The 14,182-nt window shown below is 32.5% G+C and overlaps 2 protein-coding genes across 2 annotated transcripts; one reads left to right on the top strand and one right to left on the bottom strand.

The window, feature by feature from the left end:
• The first annotated feature begins 5,284 nt into the window (after positions 1 to 5,284).
• Positions 5,285 to 9,165, top strand: LOC106773715. The gene is made up of 2 exons (XM_014660458.2): positions 5,285 to 6,005; positions 8,544 to 9,165. Exons 1-2 carry the CDS (start codon positions 5,720 to 5,722, stop codon positions 8,915 to 8,917), a joined length of 660 nt encoding a protein of 219 aa, XP_014515944.1. The 5' UTR covers positions 5,285 to 5,719; the 3' UTR covers positions 8,918 to 9,165.
• Positions 9,166 to 11,583: 2,418 nt separating this feature from the next.
• Positions 11,584 to 14,182, bottom strand: LOC106773393 (GDSL esterase/lipase 1). The gene is made up of 5 exons (XM_014660091.2): positions 13,921 to 14,182; positions 13,684 to 13,805; positions 13,344 to 13,577; positions 12,124 to 12,376; positions 11,584 to 11,862 (listed from the first exon to the last, which is right to left on the bottom strand). The coding sequence occupies exons 1-5, from the start codon at positions 14,180 to 14,182 to the stop codon at positions 11,627 to 11,629; spliced, it is 1,107 nt and encodes a 368-aa protein (XP_014515577.1). The 3' UTR covers positions 11,584 to 11,626.

Genomic DNA, 14,182 nt, shown 5'->3' with positions numbered 1-14,182 from the left:
CATTTTATTTTTGTTTTACTATTTGATTTAGTTTTTATTTTATTATTTGGATTTATTTTTAATTTTCGTTTGATTTTATTGTTTTGAAAAAAAAAAAGAGAAAAGAAAAGAAATAATAAAAAAAAAAGAAAAAAAAGAAAAAAAGAAAAAAAGAAAAAAAACGAAAAATGATGAAAAAGAAAAAAAATGAATGAAAAAGGAAAAAGAAAAAAACGAAAGAAAAAATAAAAATGAAAAAAAAAAAGAAAAGGGCAACGTGATCTATTCGTGAGAGGCAAAACATAATGTTGATGGATGGAAGAGGCACAACAGACAATTCCTCTCGGACTCACCAATTCTCAATCCATCCTCCACCTTAACAGAATCATCACTCATGCCACACCAGGCTTCATCACGCCAGCCAAATGCCATCATCCTCACTACACCTCAGGACCCAACAGAATTGATGACACACACGACACCACCCTTTTTGGCTCGATCCCTCTGCTATGCTCAAGAAAAAACTACCTCAATCCATTCATTCCTCCATTTTACTCAATAGAAAGACTCTCAGAAACCAATTCCTTCATCAGGTAACTATCACGCAACACACACAATCCACACCTTCATCCTCATCACCACCGCGGTATTCATCATCATCGACTACGCTTCATTGCTTCAACCACTCACTGGATAGCCTCCGCCCAATCCCTCTCCATTCTCTGTCAACACCAACAACCATTCCACCATTGTTGTATGACCAACCAAAAACAGAGAACCAAAACAGAAACAGAACCTCACTTCATAACCTCCATCTGCACCATATTTCCTATCTCTATTCACATATCATGACCCCTACCCTCAACCTGCAATGAACCAAATCACAAAAGAATAGAAATCAAACCCCGACAGTTGAACCCAATCAGAGCATGAAGCAAAAGGGAAAATAGAAAATTAACGGTGGCCATTTGCTTCGCCGAAATGGAGATGATAACCCCTACTTCTGGGTCGCGTTGGATCAGAGGGAGAGAAGGGTAGCTTTGGGCTCTGGCCGGCAAGGGCGCCGACGGTGAACGGCGACTCTGGCAACGCCTTGGGCGGCGACTAGGGCAGCGGCGCCGTGAAGAGAGAAACCCCAACCTAGAGTTTGGCCTCGCATTCATGGTGGACGATGGACTCGTGTGGAGAAGTAAAAAAAAAAAAAAACGAAGACGAGTGCGTTGGTGAAACCTCTGTCAACGGCGACGGTCGGTGTCACCAGCGGTGTTTTCGACTAGCAGTGGTTGGGGTGTCGAGGTGTTCACAATCGGAATAGCTTAGTCCGCCGTGAAGGCGACAAAGGGAGTTCGACGGAGGACAACGTCATCGACTTGGTGGCTCAGGCGACGAGGGTCGCTGTCGGCGACGCCGTTGGACTTCGGGTTGCGGTGACCGGAAGCTGAATCGTGGCCGTGAGCAGTGGTGTGTGCCATGGTTTCTTTCGATCGGAGGAGGAGACCTAGGTCTCTGGTGGCTGTCAAGCACGAATGAGAGGAAATGGGAGAAACCCCTAATGAATTTCTGAACTTAAGGGGCCTTGGGCCTGGCTGTGGCCGGGGTTTCTTCCCTACACCCCTCGTCTGCTATTCATACCACCACTCCATTTCTGCAAACAAGAAAAGAGGGTTTGGGCCTGGCCATTGGGCTTCAGTCTCTCTGTCTGTCACCTGACGCAACTCTGTTCACACTCCCCTGCCTTTTTTTGCAAAGCAAAAAGAAGGTTTAGGCATTGGACACCCCCGGTTTAATCTCTGCACCCCTATTCTTATTGGGCTTGGATTGTGATGTTTTTTTTATTGTCTTTGTTTTTATTTCTTTAGTTTTGGCATTGTTTTATTATTGTGTGTTGTTATATACCTTTGCTAATAAAAATAAAAATATAAAAATCATAAAAAATTAAAATCAATAAAAATATTTTTGAAAGGTTTAAGCACACGTGCGACCGCTCGCGTAGGCCTTGTGCTGAAAATCTTTTCCTTTTCTTTTACAAAAATTAAAAACAAAATAAAAATATTTTTAAAGGGTTTAAGCACACGTGCGACTGCTCGCGTAGGCCTTGTGCTAAAAATCTTTTCTCTTTTTATATAAAAATACAAAAAATATAAAATCTTCAAAAAGTAAAAACATCTTCAAACAACAAATTTTCAGAAAGAACTACGTAACCCTGATTTCTCATTTTGAATGAGAATACGTTGGAGCAAGGTCAATCCTTGTCGGGCCCAAAAAACCAAAAAAATATTTTTGTTTCTTTATTTTCTTGTTCTTGGGATAGTTAAACATTTTGCAAACCACATCTTTATTCGCGCATTTAATTAAAGGTACTGCCTTTGGGCAGGCGTTGTAGGGTGCTAACACCTTCCCTACGCGTAACCGACTCCCGAACTCAATCTTTGGTTTTCGTGGACCGTGTCTTATATTTTTATGGTTTTTTTCATAGTTTTCCAGGATAAACTATGGTGGTGACTCCAAAACTTTTTTCAAATAGTTTTTCTTTGGATCGTCGTCCCGTCGCGATTCTGGTTGCGACAATATGTATAAACACTTTCCTTTCTATTGATAATGTTTTATTAGTAGACAACCTGAAACATAATCTATTACGCGTAAGCCAATTATGTGACAGCAAATACAATGCTATCCTTGAAAAAGGCCAATGCAAAGTCCTAAAAAACCAAGGTCTATTGGTATTTATTGCAAATAGACAAGGCAACTTGTAGAAGATAAATATAGATGAACTACATGCTTAAAGTGTCTCATGCCTAGTGTCTATAAAAGATAATGCAATTTCATGACAAAATAAATATGGACATGCAAGTATGAGATTAATCTCAAAATTGCAACGATATAACCTCGTGAGAGGATTAAGTAAATTATCATTCAATAATACAATATTTTGTAATGCTTGCAAGAGAGGCAAACAAATCAAAGAATCTTTCAAAAATAAAAAAACATTATTTCTATAGAAAGACCTCTTGAGCAAATTCATATGAATCTATTTAGACCTACTAGGACAACGTCTATGAGCAATAAACACTATGGACTACCAAAAATAACTAGTGTTTTTTTCACAAATGGGACATGAAAAACGACCTTTAACATTGTAACCACTCAAGTTTCTATATGCTGGGAAATCATTTATGTTGCAAAGTAACATTTAATGCAAATGGAAAGTTTCTTCAGAATATGAATCTAAGACCTTGATGCCCTCTTCCCACAAAATTTTCAAATCATCAATAAACGGTTTTAGATACACATCAATGTCAATTCCAGGTTGTCTAAGACCCGATATTGTCATAGACAACATCATATATTTTCTCTTCATGCACAATAAAGGAGATAGATTGTAAATCATCAATAAAATTGGCCCTGCTTCTCTTTCTTCCTGTCTCAGGAAGTTTTCTTTTTTCCTACCTTCTCCACTTTTATTCCTAAGAATTTTATCATTGCACTTAGGTGATACCTAAGCATGTCTCTTTTATAAACTACTTTCTAACCTGATAGGAAAGACCATAGTCATGTCCATGAATATTTTTTACACGTTTATAATCCATAATATCACCACATATTCATAATAATCATATGTATCTAATATTGCTTACACTTGGTAGGAGACACTTAGTCATTTCTTATTAACCCATTGGGCTACCTCTTGTCCACACACATTCTTAGTATACTATCATTTTTCTTCACAAAAACACTAGATTTTCTTATCTTAAAATAACTTTTTTTCAAAGCTAAGCTTTCTCAACTCAAAAAGTATTGTCACTCACAACTAGGGACCTAAAGTAGTTTATCCAAATAAATCAAAGATTTAATATATGATAAATTAAGTTGAAAGAATCACTTCTCTTAACTAATCTCACTAATGTTGATGATTAAAACAACACACAAACTAGAATCAAGTGTTTTTATATAATAAATTAATCTTATTGATATTTTAATTGGTTCAAAACACTCGTTAACTCCTTAATTTTATTATGGTATAATTAGATTTTGAAATAGATAAAAGTAAAAGATGAATTTGAGAATAAAAAGAGAGAAGACTTGTGAAAGAAAAAAAAGAAAAAGAACACAATGTACAAAGTATTTCTCTTTCCACTTTTCTATTCTCTTTTATTTATATTTATTATTATTATTATTATATTCATTTATTAATTTTAATTATTTTTTTAATCCATGACAGTAATTATAAATAAATAAATATTTGACCAAAATAAAAAACAAAATAACAAGGATTGAAGTTGAAAAAATAAATTTCATAGAAACAAAAGAAATTGTAGTGTCAAAAAATAAAAATAATTTTTTTCTCAAAGATTTTCTTATTATATACTTATCTCTTTCTTTTTATTGTTATTTCAACTTAAACTATATTATTACTGTATTGTACATTTTGAAAATAAAAATTTCAATACATTTTTCAAAAGAGGTTTTTTGATAAAAAAAAAAAAAATATATATATATATATATATATATATATATATAAAATTTTAGATTCTAGACAATATTGATGTTACGGACATTATTCTAATAAACTTGAAGTTAGAATAACTTTTTTTTAAACTTTATAATCTAAAAAAACACTAAGGACGTTAAAAAATAAGAGATATTTTTCGTGTATAATTATCATAATAAAAAAATACTTCTACATATTATAATTTAACAATTATTTTATTATAATAATAATTATTATTATATCAACAGGATAAAATCGTAATTAAACTAAAAAAAGTACCTCACCTATGTACGACGAACCTCGAAGTTGAAGTAACCAACAAGACAAAAACCTAAAGTATGTACTATTTCTTGACTTTTGGCAATGTCTCAAAAGACCAACATACCACTATCTTTTACGCCAAAAGGTTATATATCTAACGTTCCTATATTTCTCACTATAATTTAATTACAAAAGTAGTTTTTGATGTACTTTTAATATTATAAAATACACTTTGAATCGATTTTCGAACTCAAATTTTGTAAATGTATAATTTTAATTTACAGATTTTTTTGTTTTAAAAAATTATATAACTTTTTCATTGTTAATAAATTATGTAATTGTTTATAGAAAATGTCACAGTTAAGTAATGATAATGTCAATTTTTATTATTCATGTAAGGTATTAATAATAGATTTCATAATTAATTTTAATACATATTGTTTTGACGAACATCTTAAATATTTTTGTTAAATGTAATCTTCAATTAATATATTTTAGGATCTTAAAGCGACGAACTATAGCTTAACGTTTCAAATTCTGTGTAGTGAAGTAAAAGCAAATGCACCCCACTTGCAAGTCCAATCTATACCTGAAATAAAAAAAGGTTTAACGAGCTTCCTTTAGAATGTATATCTCTCTTTTATGCTAAATAAATTGATTGCTTCACACTAATGAGCTTTAGTGCAAAAAAAGAGCTTTAAGCTTTCCTTCTAGCTCTAATTTTCAACATGTATTTTTTTAGTTTTATTAATTTTTTGTTGCTAATTCATCTGGAGTTTTGTTCATTTTCCAGTTTCAGAAAAAATGACAAATGGGTATGAGTTTGTGTGAGAAGGGTTTATTTTCTTCTATTGATTTTGACTAGTAGTTTGGATACGCTGCTTGTTGAAAGAACGATTGTCATTTGTTTTTCTTGAAGAAAAAAAGGGATTTTTGTAGTTGTAGTTGTAGTTGAAGTGGGTATCTGTTATTTTGTGGGGTTCAAAAAGGATGATTCAGTTGCTGTTCTTGGTGCTTTTTGTGGAGGGTGCTATGGCATTTCTTTTGTTGGTGAAGATTGGGCCATTGAGAGATCTTGTTATTAAGACGCTGGATCAGATAAAAATGGGGAAGGGTCCTGCTACAGTGAAGACAATTGCTGGCACCATGTCTGTGATTCTCTTCTCAAGCCTTATGAGCATTGTTAAGATCCAGAACAAAGGTGCCAAGCTTGGTACCATGTCACCCATGGATCAAGTTCTGTGGAGAACCCACTTGCTGGAGGCTTCACTCATGGGTATGCTCACACACCTTTTTTCTGGGTCACTTCATTCTCTCTCTCTGTCTCTGTCTCTCTCTCTCTAAATAACCAGAGATGTAGTTACTGTTTGTTATGCGGCTATGAGTGAAAATGTTGATTTTTCTGGAAAATGTAGCAATGAAGTGTTGCTGCTGTGAATGTTTTGTTTGACAGATCTTAGGTTTAGGGGTTCGGGTGAAGAAGGGTGCCTTATAGTTGTAGTCTTTAATTTAATTGTTGTTTGGTCTTTGGTGCATTTATGGTCTCATCAATTTGTTTTGATTGTTCACCGGAAATGTAAGTTAACCCTTTTGAAAAAAGTTGTTTGAATGTGTTGCAGATCTGAGGATGATTTGTGTTATTTTTTCTCATTTGAGGAAAGGATGTTTATCAGTACTCTGGTTATATTTGGATAAAGCATGTTTAGAAGATGTCATTTTTAAGATATGTAAAATGCTTTTTGTTGTGCCTTATCGAAAATTACTTTATTTTGGATAAATTATAACAGTCGAAAGAATTGGCAAATATCAAAGGATTTAATGGCCTATGTTTTCTTTAAAAGAACAAGGAGTTTTAAATTCAGCTCTATTATGTGGGATTTCAATTTTGTTGTGCTACTTGCTCCTCCTTTAGCTGCTGTTGACTGAGCCACTTGAATGATCTAATGTAGAGCTTCAATCTGTATAAGATTTTGTGTGATTTGACTGTCTTTGACATTTGACTGAGTTTTGTGTCAGTTGTCAAAGCTTCATAATGTTCCATGCTATGATATCAGGTAGAGCAGAATGCTCAATGTTGAGAGGGATCTGTTTGAGGAAACATTGGAGAGAAGTGTATTTTGGAATGAGCTTATTTATTTTTACTCTTTTTTAGGAAAGTTTGAGGTGAAACTCAGCAAAGTCCATATGCCAGAGAAGGATTTTGTCTAGTAAACTGGAATGTTGTGTGCCTGGAATGTGTATATTGATAGGGCAATAAGGTTTCTGATAAGATGTTGGATAAGAATTTGTACTCATGGCATGGGTTGCTTGCTTTTAAAAATGGGAATGTGGAGGTTGTTCTAGTCAATTTTAAAAAATTGACTTACTTTAATAGTATGATACATTGATACAAATTAGAGTATGAGGAACTCAAGTGTGGAGTTGGGAGTCCCAGGTTGAATAGAGATGAGTGAGAATGAAAATATATAAAGAGAAAAACTCACAAACCTACTAATTCTTTTCTAAAGTAGTATCGTGTCAATGAAGGAAATGGTCAAGGTTTTTTTTTGGTACAACCACATGATTAATGCCTCTGAATGTTGAGGTTTTGGTGCTCTCTAGTATACCAGATTAATACTCATGAAAGATTGAATTAGTGCAAACATATTATATGTGTAGATTAACCTACTCTTTCCCACATGATCATTAACTGTGATTACTTGAATCCTACACACGAGAGCACCAACTTAATGAACAAAAACACAATGAAAAAAAATAAGTGGTCACCGTTTAGAACATGTGCTTTATTGATAAGTTTTAATACGAATTTTTTCCTCACCACAATATTTATGTTGTTTCCCTCCTCACTTGTTTTTATGTTCTGTTCTTTTCTTGCAATAGGCATAGCCTTCAATAGTAATAATAGCTACTAATAAAATAAGATGTATCAATAAAGTCTGAAGTGAGATGTATCAATAAATTGGCAAATTTTGGCCAAAGTGATGGAACTCACAATATGAATCCAAGCATAAAAAATGGTAATAGTCTTGACGAATATTTTAAATTTGAGTTTATATCAGTGGTAGCTATGTTGCTGACTTGCACTATGTTAGTATAATCTTTTGTGGCTGTGGTGCTCTGGAGTGCAGTGGTTTTATCATGGTTGTTTGTGCGATTCCGTAGAAATGAAAGTAGTTTTGACAGTACTAAAGGTAGTGAAATTATTTGTTCTATCTGACTTCTGATGTGGTTATGGTCATTAACAGGGTTGTTTTTTCAGTTGTTGATCTGGTGTTTTATTTAGGGGTTGTGGGAATGATAAACATGATAGGTTGTTAATTGGAGGGTTGGAAGCAGTGTCAACATACTTTTCTGCTGTCATGTCTTACTGAAGAGAAACAACAAATGTAGAATGCTATGTCGTAATTACTTAGATTTTTTCTACTTCTGTATGAGAAATATGTCTCTTACATCAGAAATCTAACAAGAACTTAGTTAAGCCTTTGAGAATGAGTTATTTTCATGAGGAACTGATTTGTGCTTCTCAAAGGTCTTAATTGTTCATAATCTTTGTTTCTAAATTCTATCTTCTAAAAGTGCAGTGTTTCCATGTGTAGTTCCATAAAAACTCAACTTGAAACATGTTTGCACATCCTTCTACTGATATATTGTTTATCTTACTCGTTTTTACCAATGTGGAAATTCTAGCTCACCTTCAATTCCCATATGGGGATGTTCATTTTTTATAGTATTCTTAGAGTTGTTTTTAGTTCATTTATGCTATCAATCAAAGTAGATTTTATCTTGTCTTAATGGAGTTGATTTGATATTGCAGGTTTTACATTATTCCTAGGCTTCATAATTGATCGTGTTCATCATTATCTCCAAAAGCTTAACAAGTTAAGGAGCAATGCAGGAGCTTCTAAAGAAGAAGTGGAAAGCATTGAGAAAGAGAAAGTTGAGCTTAAGGAAAAGGAAGAGAAAGCTTCCAAGGAGATAGTGCAATTGAAGGAACAAATTTCTGGTCTTTCAGAAAGTTTGAAGAAGACAAAGGTGGAATGTGAAGAGAAGGACAAAAGAGTTGAGACTGCTGAAGCTCATGTTAGTTCCCTCCAAAAGCAAGCTGCAGATCTGCTACTTGAATATGACAGGCTCTTGGAGGAGAACCAAAATCTTCAAGCTCAAGCACTAAGGAACAACAAGAACTGATAAGAGTCAATTACTTTTAACCACAAGTTTTGGAGAAGAGAGTTATATCACATTCACACCATCATTAGTTTTGTTGCAAGATTATCATTATCATTGAAGAAAAAGAAAAAAAAAAGAAGAGAAAATTTGGCCCTTGATGAAAATGAAACATGGATTAACATTCATTGAAATGGAGTGAAATCACCTTAGCCCTTCCACCATCCATCTAATTGAAAAAGAAAGTAAAATGTGTTTTTTTTTTCTTAGTACTTTCATTCTGCTGAAATTAGTAACTACTAGAGGTAGAAAGTTCATATGAATGAGAAATTCAACATGTGATTTTTACAATTAACAATTATTTTAGTTACATATATAATTAATATTATGATAAGATAGTTGTTCATAAAGATTTTAACTTATATTGCTATTATTAATGAAATTTTTAAAAAATACCTTTATTCAGAACATAACCTTTCTTGCCGGGGTTATTAATTATTATCATATAAATGAGGGACAAATTGCAAAATTTACAATTTATCAAACGAGTATGTTGATAGCAAATAAGATGTGGTGATTTAAGAAAATGTTTACATAATGTTGGTTCCTTCTATGTATCACAAAGGAAATTTCCAAATCTTCATCCATTTCAGGCATTTGGATTTCTTTCTTCTTTCTCTACAATTTAATGTTTCTTATTAGATTTACTTCATTTTGTGTGCACATAATTTACTTATAGCATAATATTATTAATTTTTTAGTTTTCTTTCTTCTTTCTGTAAGGCCTTGCAAAAATGCCATTTAAGTGTGTGTACACGTGGCAGCATAGGATAGGTTGAATACTATTAGTAAAGGGAAATATACTTAGCATTCTAAATCTTAGTCATTCTCCTAAGACAGCAACCATCTCCTTCTACGTTTCTCTCCTTTCTTGCCTTGCCACCCCTTCCATCTCAACTCAGATTCTAACCGTTAGTTTCTCAAATTGAAGCTACATAAGCATTCAAGACTCCAAGAGCTACGTTTCTACCGATCGATTTTCCGTTTCATCCAACCGGTAAGAAAACTCTCTTTCCTCCTTTGCCCTAGGGTTTCAAGCATGAGATTCTTATTTCATGCAACCCTCTTTAAATGTATCATTGAGAGTCTTGCTAAATGCGCTCATGTTATACATTGCTAAGCATTGCTTAAACAAGCTCTCAATATGCCTTGATAGATTAAATGACAAACGATGTTTTTGGAAGATACGCTAAAAGTCTTAAACGATGTTTCAAAAACTTGTATTGAAAGACATCTTGCTAGACACACTTTTGAACAAAAGAAAGATAACTTAAATAAGTGTTTTCAGTAAAAGCCTTATATAGGCTAGATGATATCTTGTGCCAAATGATTTCTTTCATCCAACGCTGAAAACTTTATAAACTACTTGGTATCTTAGTCAAATGCTTAAATGATCAAATCCTACCTGAAGGGTAGAAAATGTGAAAAACACTTTGTTGTTTTGAACATAAATTAAATTCCATTAAGTGAACAATGTTTAAAAATAACAAAAGTGATAAGAAAAAGGACATATCTGCTTACATGCATATCTACTTTACTCTATGTAGATTACCTATGTTAAGTATCCACCTGCTCCATCATATATAAATTAGAAGTGGACGTTAGAGACAAAGAAGACATTCACAGAATATTCCCTCAATCAAAAGTCGTGTCAGAAAGTTCGTAAAACCTACTTTTGATAAAATACTGAAAAGACATGCCTACTTTGACAAGTTGACTTTAACCAACCACTCCTACAACTTATATGAATCTTTTAATCCCTGACAAGAAGGTTAAATTATCTCGTTTGGGGAGAATGTAAGGCCCGATAAAATAAAAATACCTTTTATTTTTATTTTTATATTTTTCAATTCATAATCACAAGTCAAAACTGATCTTAAACATGCCCATTACTCTCATTCACTGAGTACCAACGCGTTCCACTACTTCTCAGGCTTGGTCCACGTTCATTCTTCATCAAATTTGTCATTTTTCACAAAAATACACCGTGATAATCGTTGTTATAATCGTTGTGATAATCGTTGTGATAATCCCTGTAATAATCGTTGTAATAATCGCTATGATAATCAATTATCATTATCTTAGAGAAAATTATCCAGAAACATCATGCAGAAGGGATAATCGATTATCATCCCGAATAATCGATTATTCCCGAAACCAAACTCAACATCGACGCGCAGATAATCGATTACCACTAATGATAATCAATTATTGCTGAAACGAAACACATCCTAAACATAATTCAAGTATTCAAACATATATACATAAATCCTAAATCAAGTGAAAACATACTCAACAACATCATCATACATGCATTCAAGGATCCATACCCATATAAACACACTCATTGTTTTGTTCATGTGCTAATTCTAACTTATTTGATATTTTTTTTATTAAAATAATGTTTTAATTCTTTGTAATTGTACAAAACTTACATACATTTCTGATACAAAACTTACATACTTTATATATAATTATGAAAATGTACAATATTCATAATAAAAAAATTACATAAAATATCAAATTAAATAACAATTATTAAATAATAATACATATTGAAGTTTTCATGAATGGTGTTTTATTTAGCAAGCTCAAACACCTTATTACATGATACAAAGAAGAAAGAGTTAACTAAACACATAATGTGGAAACAAATACATCTATATTCAATGTTTAAAATTGAAATAGCTGTTTTAGATTGTAAGGGCTTGTGACAGTGTGATTTCCATTCCATATCAGCTCTCCAAAATGCTGACTAGCTCTGTCAGTAAGATGAACAGAATCGAAGAACAGATGTTGATTGACATTGTTACATAACTCGTATTCTTTGATCCCTTTCTTTCCTCCACAGCTACCATCTCCTCTGAATGGTCCACCTCCACAACATGCCACAATTGTTTCTTTGAAACCTTCATGTCGGAGGCAAAACAATGATCACAATACGTCAGAAGAAAAAAAATTAATGGAACAAGGGTTATTCGAATAATGATACTTAGACAATATTTTTTTGATAACATCTGAACATTATCTACGTGTCATCATGTGATTGGTCCATGGTGGCATTTATGATTATTATTATTGATCCATGGACCAATAACATAATGACACGTAGATGATGTTCAAATGTTGTAAAAAAAAGTTGTGTAAGTATCATTATTATTTTGGAATACCATATTTTGTAGGATTGTTGAGCACTTCAAGAGATGTAGAATAGAAATCAGTGATTGAATATTTGAATCCATTGAGCTGTTTCTTTAGCTCATGAATCCTTTTTGAGAGTGCAGTGTTGTGTAGTCTTGCGATGGCTAGTACTTCTTCAAAGCATGTGCTTCCATTATTCACCAAAATCCTTATTCCAGGTGAACAACCTATTGCACCCACATTAACAAATCCAAATTTCCTTCCGCCAAGATTATAAATTTCCTAAAATTATAATCATACCAATATTAGGGTTAGGATTATGAAAAATATGGCTCTAATTTGATTTTGTTTCCAATAATTTACAAAATTTTCAAACTTTTGGTTCCTAAATTTTAATCTCTTAATTTTCATTTATGTGTAACTTTGGTTCTTGAATGCAAGTTTTAATTTGAGTGGATTTATTCAATTTTTATCTGTAACTTTTTGTTACTTTATATATGCATTAGAGAAAAAGAAAATGTTTTTTTAACAATTTTTTTTAATAACATTTTATAATATTTATGTTAGTTTGGGATTGGTCTATTTTAAACATGAGTAATAATATAATGACATACTTTTACATTTAGTTGACACATAATGCAAGGATAAAATGATCTAAAAAATGTAAAGTTCTGTAGTTTTTTAAGAACGAAGAGTAAAAAATAAGTAAAAATAATATCAAATAAATGTAAAAGAATTTAAGTGTGTGAAAGAATTATTTATCTTTAAACGTACAATTAAACAGTAATTATGACATTTTACACAATTGAAAAGACTGATAAATGTTGGAACTTGACGAGAAATCTGATGTCATCTTGATTCAATGTATTTTAAAATTAAAAGTTGAATACAGGTAAAGATAATGCACAATGATATTTTGACAACACTTTTTGACAACGAGATACGTGTCATCATTTTATTGGTCTATTTGAATTTATGTTTAAAATATATTTAAAACGGACCAATCACAAACTGCCACATATGCGTTGTCAAAAAGTTGTTAAGAAAGTGTTGTTAAAAGAAGATTTTCCAAAAATAATTATAAATTAAAGAAAATATTACATATAATTAAAAACTAAGGTACTACCACTGTAGAAAAAGTAATAGATATAAAAATTGTAAATTTTATAAAATATAGAAATAAAAATTATACTATTATGCCAAAAAATAGATTATTTTCTAAAGAATTAATTCAAGTTAAAGTTCTTACTTTTATGGCATCTGTGAGGTTTCCAATTACAGAATCTACAAACCCTTGATGATCTCCAGGAGGAAACACAGGATTTGAGTCTGGGTTGAGAAGAGAGCCATAGTCATTGGATCCAATGCTAATCAAGTACACAGATTTTGACACAATTTCCTCTGCTGTTGCTTTTCCCAGTCTCTCACTCAACACATTCTTCAAATTTTTTAAATAACTTACCTGAGTTTTCAGGTCTATAACCTACATACACACGTATATATATACACCTTATTATATAATAATTTTTTGGTTTCTTCCTTCAGATTATTTGTTTATATAATAAATATAATGATGATGTTGGTCTTACAAATCCTTGAGCGGTTTCACGCAGAGCACCAGCACCTCCTGAAGCAAAATTGACACCATAGACGTGTTCAACACGACCCGGATGCAAGTATGGTGGTAGTATTGGCAACTTAGCAAGTTCAGCTAAACAACATAAAATAGTTAATACAAGTTTGCACCAAATGAATACATGAAAAACTGATCATAATGAAGCAAAACAAAACTCAAACTTAAAGCAGATGAAATGAAATGTGCATACCAACGACATCTGGTATCATGCGTCCATCAGAAAATCTGCCAGAGGGGTATTTGAAGAAAGTTTCTCCATAGGGATAATAGTTTGCTTGGTAAGCGGTGGTGCTGTTGATGTAGTTGTTGTTTCCATTATCAAATAGTGAATCTCCAAGTATGAATAGTCCAGCATTTTTCTCAGCCAAGCATGTTGTATTCCTGCTATCACAGTAACTCACTTGGATGAAAATTCCCAATGAAAACACTAACAAACAACTTAAACCTCTCAT

Source organism: Vigna radiata, chromosome 9, assembly GCF_000741045.1.
Source record: "Vigna radiata var. radiata cultivar VC1973A chromosome 9, Vradiata_ver6, whole genome shotgun sequence".
In the NCBI taxonomy this organism is placed as follows: domain Eukaryota; kingdom Viridiplantae; phylum Streptophyta; class Magnoliopsida; order Fabales; family Fabaceae; genus Vigna; species Vigna radiata.
This window is presented reverse-complemented; position numbering and strand designations above follow the sequence as displayed.

Excerpts from the sequence above, each read along its gene's own strand:
- LOC106773715 (XM_014660458.2), top strand. The coding sequence starts at position 5,720 with ATGATTCAGTTGCTGTTCTTGGTGCTTTTTGTGGAGGGTGCTATGGCA. Across the intron at positions 6,006-8,543 it reads GCTGGAGGCTTCACTCATGG|GTTTTACATTATTCCTAGGC; the intron begins GTATGCTCACAC and ends TTGATATTGCAG.
- LOC106773393 (XM_014660091.2), bottom strand. The coding sequence starts at position 14,182 with ATGAGAGGTTTAAGTTGTTTGTTAGTGTTTTCATTGGGAATTTTCATC. Across the intron at positions 13,578-13,683 it reads GTGAAACCGCTCAAGGATTT|GTTATAGACCTGAAAACTCA; the intron begins GTAAGACCAACA and ends GTGTGTATGTAG. Across the intron at positions 12,377-13,343 it reads ACCTCACAGATGCCATAAAA|GAAATTTATAATCTTGGCGG; the intron begins GTAAGAACTTTA and ends TTATAATTTTAG.